Source organism: Artemia franciscana, chromosome 15 (genome assembly GCF_032884065.1).
Source record: "Artemia franciscana chromosome 15, ASM3288406v1, whole genome shotgun sequence".
Taxonomy (NCBI): Eukaryota; Metazoa; Arthropoda; class Branchiopoda; order Anostraca; family Artemiidae; genus Artemia; species Artemia franciscana.
This window is the reverse complement of record NC_088877.1, coordinates 35,169,075-35,177,959: the sequence shown is the minus strand read 5'-3', so window position 1 is coordinate 35,177,959 and position 8,885 is coordinate 35,169,075. Positions and strand designations below refer to the sequence as shown.

The 8,885-nt window shown below is 39.9% G+C and overlaps 2 protein-coding genes across 2 annotated transcripts; both read right to left on the bottom strand.

Moving 5' to 3' along the window:
- Positions 1 to 537: 537 nt before the first annotated feature.
- LOC136036580 (uncharacterized) lies at positions 538 to 870 on the bottom strand. Its single transcript, XM_065718883.1, has one exon. The coding sequence runs from the start codon at positions 868 to 870 to the stop codon at positions 538 to 540; it is 333 nt and encodes a 110-aa protein (XP_065574955.1).
- Positions 871 to 1,283: 413 nt separating this feature from the next.
- On the bottom strand, positions 1,284 to 2,410 carry LOC136036579 (craniofacial development protein 2-like). The gene is made up of 2 exons (XM_065718882.1): positions 1,892 to 2,410; positions 1,284 to 1,751 (listed from the first exon to the last, which is right to left on the bottom strand). The coding sequence occupies exons 1-2, from the start codon at positions 2,408 to 2,410 to the stop codon at positions 1,284 to 1,286; spliced, it is 987 nt and encodes a 328-aa protein (XP_065574954.1).
- Between the last annotated feature and the right edge of the window lie 6,475 nt (positions 2,411 to 8,885).

Sequence of the window (8,885 nt, the reverse complement as noted above, 5' to 3'; positions counted from 1 at the left end):
TAAAGGAGAATTGAGAGTGCATTGCTGTTGAAGAGTTGAAGCTTCAGTCGCATTGAATATTTATTACTTCTCCAAATAGGTTTCAATCTATTGAAGGCACCTGTTGCTTGTCCAATTCTACGTTTAATCTCGGTCGAGATCTCTCCATCACAATCAATCCAGCTACCCAGGTACTTGAACTCCTGGACTTGTTCTAGATCCTTGTTTTTGCAATGGAGAACAAGTGACGAGGTTGTGATGGCCATGCTCTTCGATTTGTCAATGTTTTAGCCCGACATTCTCTGCATTCTCGGTAATAGTGTCAAGCAGCTGCTGCAACTGTTCTTTAGACTCTTCGAGAAGGTCAACGTCGTCCGCAAAGTCCAGATCAAACAGCTGCTTGTTGCTTACTTTTACTCCGTAGCCCGATACGAAACTCAGGGCATAATCCATTATAATTATAAAGAGCATGGGGGAAAGTACACATCCTGGACGAACACCAGACATGATCTTGAAAAATCTGGTTGTACCGCTTTCGGTCTTTACGCGACATTCCGATTATTCATAAAGCGCTATAATCATATCTATTATTTTCTCGGAAATTCCGTAGTATTTCAAAACTCTCCACAAGCAGTCTCTGTCAATTGAGTCAAGTGCCTTTTCTAAGTCAATGAATAGGAGGTAGAGCTTCTTGTTCCATTCTTTTGATTCTTCGACAAGCATTCTTAGTACAAATATTAGATCAGAACAGGATCTTCCAGTTCTGAAACCATGCTGCTCTTCTCGTAGAGTTGCGTCTAGTGCTTTCTGCAGACACTGCAAAATGACGGAGGCTAATAGTTTGGATGAGACAGGGAGAAGATTGATGCCTCTCCAGCTATGGTAGTTCATCAAGTCTCCTTTTTTGAAGAGTTTGACTATAATGGCTCTAATCCAATCTCTTGGGACCTTCCCTAAGGTCCATATTTTGGTGAAGAGAGAAAGCCAAATAGATATGCAGGTACTAATTTAGTGCTTCAGAATTTCTGCTGAAATACCATCAGTACCCGGGGCTCGTCCATTATTTAACTTCTTTGCTGCATGCATGATCTCCTCAGCACTCGGAGGATCTGTATTGACGTCTAAATACATAAAAGGGATATCAGGTACGTTTGCTTGGTCACAAGTTCTCGGTCTGTTCAGAAGTTTCTCGAAATAGGAAGCCCATCTCTCGTCAATTTTTTCTGGATCAGATATAATTGTTCCATTTTTGTCCTTAAAAGGGTGATTCGGCTGCTTTGTTTTCCTACCATCTCATTTGTCAATCAGTAGACAGTCTTGGAGTCACCCTTCCTAGTCGCTTCTTCATCTGAAGCTGCTTTCTTTTCAAGGAACTGTCTCTTGTCCTTTCTTGTACTCTTTTTTACCTCTTTATCTTTTTCTTTGTATAATTGTTTTGTTGCCAGCTCTGAACACCTTGTAGTATCTATGAGCATGGCTTGCTTGAGTGCCATTCGTTCGTCAATCAGTTTCCATGTTATGTCAGAGATCGACCTTTCCTTTGGTTTCTTTCGGAAACCTAGTTTTTCTGCGGCAATCGTCGTGTATGCACTTTTTATTTTCTCCCATTTCTCTTCGACGCTTTCTGAGTCATTTGCCTCAACAGCCAAGGCATCAAATTTGTTCCATAAAGAGATACAGAAATCTCGGCGGATTTTTTGATCTTGTAGCTTGTCCGTGTCGTACAGTTTCTTCAGATCTTGCTGTGTCCTCTTTTGGGCACGTCTACTCCTCTATACCCACGCACGTCTAACAGGCTTGTATGCCACCTTCTGGTGATCAGGAAATGGTTAATCTGGTTTCACGTTGAACCATCTGGAGATGTCCATGTGTATTTGTGCACATTTTTATGCTCAAAGAGTGTCCCACCAACGACAAGGTCATTCCTTAGCGCGAAGTCTACTAGTAATGCACCATTTTCGTTAATCTGGCCAAGTCCATGCGGTCCTAGGACTTCCAGACAGTAATTGCGATCGGCTCCTACTTTGGCATTCAGATTACCAACAACACATAGAACATCATGTTTGGGGATGTCTTTGGTGACAGCTTGCAAGGTTTCATAGATGCTATCTTTGACATCTTCATCCGCCTCATTGGTAGGAGCGTAGCATACAATGACCGAAAGCTTAGTGTGTATTGTAGCAAATCGTGCAAACAAGATCTTTTCGTTTATTTGAGTCCATTTCAGCATTGTTCGGTGTGCTGCAGGGGACATCATAAGTCCTACACCTGCCTGATGATGGTTGTCCTCTCCGCTATACAACAGTACATATCCATGATCTAGTGTTTCTTGGCCTACCCCTTTCCAACGTATTTCGCTTAGGGCTAGTATGTCAATATTATATTGCTTCATCTCTCTGAGAAATTGCTCAGTTTTTGATAACTGACTCATTGTTCTCACGTTCAAGAAGCCAATTTTTGTTGGTTGTTTCGCAGTCAATAATCGTGTCCGGGGGCGTGCTGGGTTCGTTATCAGGGCGGAAGATAATTTTTCCGAGGCATTTATCGACGTTTCAGTTGCTGGGGCTTTTTTACAGGGACAGGTAGCAAACCTGTCGCCCAAACCTCCTCCTTCATCCTGGCTTGGGACAGGCTGGCATTTTCCATGACAATGACAGGCGGAGTTAATTTTATACCGAATCGCTTTACATCCTACTGTAAACACATTTAAGAAGCGTGTGTCACCTCTAGTCCCCGAAGCCGTGCCGAATCGAAATTCGGCGGCGGCGGAGAGAATTTATGTCGGTGGCGGTGCACTGCCGGCGCGCCGAATTTTTTTTGGCGGCGCGCCACCGAAGCACTATCAGCGGCGCGCTGCCAATTTTTCGGCGTTTTCGCAATTTTTAAGGCATTTTTCAGTAACTTTTTCAATTTTCTTTGTAATTTTAATACTGTCTTTATAGAAATTCTTAGCGTTTTTCACAATATTTTTAAGCCCTGAATTCTCTTTCTTTCATCGTTACCTAGTTATGTAATATCTTGCCCGAGTGTTTAGGCGGTGTTTATAGATAGGCTACTTAGATCTACAATATTCGCCTTACGACATGACTTTGGAAAAACTAGCGGAGGTTTCTAGATCATGAGATTTACTCTTAACTCAGCAAGCGGTAGACTAGAAAATATGAGTGGTGGACTATTCATAAGATTGAGAGTTTGGAATCCGTGTTCAAAAACCAAATACCCTTTAATACTGAATATACGTAATAATAAAAAAGAAGAGAAAAAAAGATCCATTGTAGCTGAGTGCAAAAGCCTAAATTATTCCTATGAAAGCTTTGACTACCTTGTAATTATCACGTATAAAAATGAGCTTGTTCACACGATGTGGAGCTAACATCGAACGTTTGGCAGTGACTATATGCCCTGCACCACTGAAAACTCTTTCTGCTGCTGCACTTGTCGCCGGCAACGATAAAACTTTTCGGGCTAAAGCTGCGATCCATGGTAGATGAGTTCTTCTGGCTTCAGCTGCCAAGCTCAGGTATAAATCTACTTAAAATACAATTCCCATATCATTTAATTTTCAACAAGCTTTTAGACGTCTCAAAACTAAATAAGATTTTCTTGTTTCTTTAAAGGACTGTGAAACTTACTCCTTTATGCCTTTTTAAAAAAGGGGAAGATCCAAGCAAGAAAATTTTAAAATCAACACCAAACGCCTCCTCACATGCAAGCTTCAGAAGAAGTTTTGGCCAAGAGTCAAAACTTTGTTGAGCTGTACAACAATAAATCATATCTTCACCCCTGTGCACTAACTATCTGTCTTTGACTGAAACGTCTTTTATTCCATAATTAATTTTCTTAATTATTCCTTTTTTTACAATTCTTTCAACTCCACCAATGGAAAAAAAAATACATGGACATACTAAAATTTACCCTTAACAAAGTCTGTAGCCTAAAAATAGATATGTAATTGAATTATTGATTTTGAAAAGTTCGATTTTTATTTGATTCCATGCAAAGTTCCTTACTGTATTACTGAACTACAGTTTACATTACTGCATACTCTTTGATGTATTGAACTGAACACAGAAATCAAGTAGGCAGTAACGTTTTGACAATAACAAATGGAAATTTACTCTGCCTGACGCCAAATCACATCATCATTCTCGTCCTGCTCCGTTTCATCTTCTTGACTGATCTGATCAAAAAGCTTTCTTTTTTTAGACAAATTCTCATTAGGAGGTTTTGGGGTTGGGGATTTGGTGGCTGCTTCGGTTGACTCATGAGCGTACAAAGATTCTTCTTCCTCATGTCCTTCGTCAGAAAGAACTCGATCAACGCTAGCACATCCGCCACTACTCATTATAAAGAATCTGATGCCCGTCTCCGACACAACGGTTTTCACCATTTTAAACAAAAAATTTTTTTTTTAATTTTTTCCTGTAGAAGATGGCCGTCAATCTCTCTGATCTTGAAGATCTCGAAATCTAAAAGCCCTGCTGTCACCATAAGATCGTCCCTTGGGAAACGGAAATTGAACTGGTTTCTCGTTTTTTCTTTCATAATCAAAATGGAGGTGCTGTCTCCTGTTTCCTCTTGGAGGTGAGCTTTCAGCATCCCACGCCACAGTAGTGCAACATTTAGGGTCGGAAGAAACTCTCCTTCTATGGCCTCCATTGTCATTGCGAATTTTGACAACAAACAACAAAGATCAGTCATAAGTTCCACTTCGTCGTCGTCTGGAACAAGTTCTGGTTTCCCTATCTTGCACAGAACACTTGACAAAGCACCTTTGTGTTGAAGAATGCTCTGGATCATGCTGAAAGTGGCGTTCCACCTTGTGGGCAAGTCTCGTTTGAGCGATTTGTACTTCTCATGACTAGGTAACATGGGAGGCAGCTCATCAGCAACCTGTACAATGGGCATCTGAGAATCAGCGTCAAGAGCCTCATCCAAATCACTAAATGTTTTAAGTAAAGAAAAGTTTTCTAAACGTTCAAAGTCAATCTCCTTTGTAAAATCTGCACCTTTGTATGTGAGGTTTACAATATGGCTTTACACTCATCACTTTCTTTGTAGTTTCTTCTAGTGGAGTTCAAGCCTCATAAATCAGCTCTTCTAAACTAGAGGATATCGTTATATCACCAATCGCACCCTCAAAGTTCAATGAAATATTGAGATGAACCATCCTGAGGACAATGTCAGAATATGGAGTTCATGCCTCATAAAGCAGCTCTTCTAAGCCAGGGGATGTCGTTATATAACCAATCACACTCTTAAAGTTCAATGAAATATTGAGATCAACCATCCTCAGGACAGCGTCAGAATATGGCGCGGGATTCTTTGCTCTCACAGAATGTACAAATTCATATACAGTCTGGTCGCATGTTATAACGGTGAAGACTCAGTTATAGTTTTCTTACAGTTTTCTTGAAAGTCTTAATGGGTTTTTCTACTACTGCTAGGTTGGAGGGAGAATGGAGGGCCACTGGCTGGTGCCCAATCTTGGTAATAGGAATATCAGCCTTATTGTCATATCCAGCTGGCAAAAATGTTTTAAATCAAAATATGGTTGAAATCCTGCTGAGTAACTTGACACATTCATACGCTGCGTTGGCATTGTTCTACAAACAAGCAGATCGCAAAGAAGTTTGAAATGGGAACCTTCTGGTCAATTAGCAAACCAATAAAATCTCCACATTTTTCTGACCCTTGCATGTTTCACCTTAGGTAAATCTTACCACACTCCCTGGGTGAATAATATTTGAAGATGACAGGGAATGGGTTTCTATTCCAATTTTGGAATCTTTTGGAAATTCTATTTCTGGAATATCTATTTTTTTCAGAAATTTCACATGCAAAAAATACCGGTAGTAATTATATTTATTGCATCAGTTTCCATCCAAGCAGCAATAGCATGCTTGTGCATAGATTCTATTGCTTTGACGGAGTTTTTCTAGTCAGCTAAGTCACAGATATCCACCGAGACAGGCGTAATCTTCCTTGATAATTGCCTAGAATTATCCGAGCTAAAAATTGGGTCACCCTACGTCTTCACTAATAATTCAAAAATAAAAAAGTAGTTTCTAGATCACTCATTTTGAAGAACGATAAAATACCTACGTAGTCAATTAATAAAAAATACACCCTATGAAGGCAAATTTTCAATATGGATCTTTTTCCCAAAACGCTATAAATTATATAAATAATAGTCAATTTTTAAAGACGTAAATAGTGAAGAAGACCCCAGGAAATATATATATATATATATATATATAAATAAGTTGTCTGTGTGTCTGTTTGTCGAGTGACGTTATGTTCGTGTGCCGACTGACGTCATGTTTGTCGACTGACGAAATTACAGACCGGGACATCGGGACACAAATGACGACCGGGACACCGGGACATAGGGATTATAAATGACGACCGGGACACTCAAAGAGAAAGCGACCGGGACACAAGGAATGTTCAATTAGCAATAACCATCAACAAAGCACCGGGACACAAATGACGACCGGGACACAGGGAATGACGACCGGGACAAAGATGACGACAGGGACACCGGGACACAGGGAATATAAATGACGACCGCGACACTCAAAGAGAAATTACAGACTGGGACACCGGGACACAAATGACGACCGGGACACAGGGAAACAACAACAACAGGGACGCCAGGGGGCACAAGGGGATATGTAAATGACGACGGGGACACAGGGAATGTTCGATTAGCAATCACCATCAACAAAGCTCAACGGCAATCATTAGAACAATCAGGTATAGATCTGAATACAGATTGTTTTTCCCATGGACTATTATATGTTGCATGTTCAAGAGTCGCTAAACCTGACAATCTATTTATTTAGGACACAACTACAATGGCGCGTAACTAATATGGCGCGTAACGACTTACGCGCGTGGGGGGGGGGGGGGGGAGGGGCGCGAAGCGCCCCCTCCAACTAGGTGTTGGGGTGGCGCTTACAGATTTTTTTTCCCATGGACAATTATATGTTGCATGTTCAAGGGTCGGTAAACATGACAATCTATTTATGTGGGTCACAGGGACACAACTACAATGGTGCGCAACTAATATGGCGCGTAACGACTTACGCGCGCGGGTGGGCTTGGGGGGGGTGCGAAGCGCCCCCACCAACTAGGTGTTGGGGTGGCGTGAAGCGCCACCCCAACAGCTAGTGTTTTATATAAGACAGTGGAATGCGACTTTAAATGAATATTTCGACCCTATATCAAAGGGTCGTCCTCAGAAAAACAAATGAAAAAGAAAAACAAAGAATATAAAGAACTCACATTCAAATACAATCCTTACAAGTAAAATATTTTCTCAAAACTATCCTGAAATAATGATTCTAAGACTCTTTTGAGAAGATATTTTAGTTTTAAAGATTATATTGTAATGTGAGTTTTTTTATATTCTTCGTTTTTCTTTTTCATCTGTTTTGCTGAAGACGGCTCTTGGGTATAGGGTCGAAATATTCATTTAAAGTTGCATTCCACTGTCTTATTCAAATTCAATGAATAAGATTTTCACCAAGGATATCAAATCATACAGAAAAATTGCTATTCCTTCAGGTCACCAGCTATTACTTTTGGACAGCACTGTACTAAAAAAATGGCTTATGTACGATTCAGTATTTGCAAACGCTGAACAATTCTGTTTTGTCCAGTACATCAGAACAAGTGAACCAGAATATACGAATAAAATTTACCTAACAACAACTGATTAAGCAGGAACATTGGTTTCTACTTTGACAATAGGCTTAAATTTGATGAAGCTGTATCGCTTATATTAAAGGATGCAAATTCTCGTCTCCATCTCGTGAATTGGGGGCTCCACAAATATAATTCACATAGCCTTAAAATATTAAATTGAATAAAAAGTTTTTTTTTTACTAAAAGTAAGGAGCAACATTGAACTTAAATTGAAAAGAAATTATTTCTTTTATGAGAAAGTTGTCGCCTCCTACATACCTCGCTCTTCATGCTAAAGTATCTTAGGACTTTAGAAAAAGCTTCTTATTCTAATAAAACGGCCCTTGTTTCAGATGTTGTTTTTAATGAAATGGATCAAAAGGTAAAACTTTAGTGTAAAAAGCAAGGTATTGAGGAGAGGGTAACTCCCCTCATATACAGAATAAATTCCGTTTGTTTTAGGGTTCAATGATGCTTCTTACTTTCAGCTGAAGAAACTTGTTTTATAAGATTCAGTTTTGGATCGTTTTTCAAAGAATGCAAAGAAATCCAGCCTGCTCCAAGAAAAATTTCTTCCCTACACAAAATTCCTCAAAGCCAAGTTCTTCTAATGAAAAATACCTCTCCTCCCGGAAAATTCCCCCCTCCTGAAAATTCTATCCTCGCTGAACCCCCCCCCCCCTCCCAAGGATAATTGCAGTTTATTAATATTGGTCATGGTCTTTATTTGCTTTTAGTTTATTTTAGTTTTGATCTTACTTTCTTCTGCGCTGAAGACGCCTCATTTTGATACAGGCGGAATATCCGAGCCGTTTAGGTTTTTTTTTCTTTTCGGTCTACTGGCCGTAGTCTCGTTTGTTTGTTTCTTTCTTGACTTTTCTCTGTATTTTTTTTTTGTTCGTTGTCAAAGCTAGCCAGTTCAGCTTAAGATCTTTCACTCTTCCCAGGGATATTTCTTCTGGACGATTCCACCTGAAAAATTGTCCTTGGCACACTTTCATTTGGGAAAAACTTTAATTTCATAATATTTTTTTTCAGATCATATTGAAAGTTGTTCCCGTAAAAATTTCCGTCAGAGATTTCCCCAGCGGTAAACTTCTGCCCCCTCTATGGATAACCCCTCTAGACAACCCCACTCCAACGTAAAATTTTCCCCGGAACATCTCCACACGCTAAAATTAGTCGACAAAGGCAAAGACAAATAAAAACAATTT

Bases quoted from the DNA above. Each gene is read 5' to 3' on its own strand.
- LOC136036579 (XM_065718882.1), bottom strand. From the start codon at position 2,410: ATGAGTCAGTTATCAAAAACTGAGCAATTTCTCAGAGAGATGAAGCAA. The intron at 1,752-1,891 runs GTTGGTGGGACA...GCGTGGGTATAG, and splicing joins CGCTAAGGAATGACCTTGTC to AGGAGTAGACGTGCCCAAAA.
- LOC136036580 (XM_065718883.1), bottom strand. From the start codon at position 870: ATGAACTACCATAGCTGGAGAGGCATCAATCTTCTCCCTGTCTCATCC.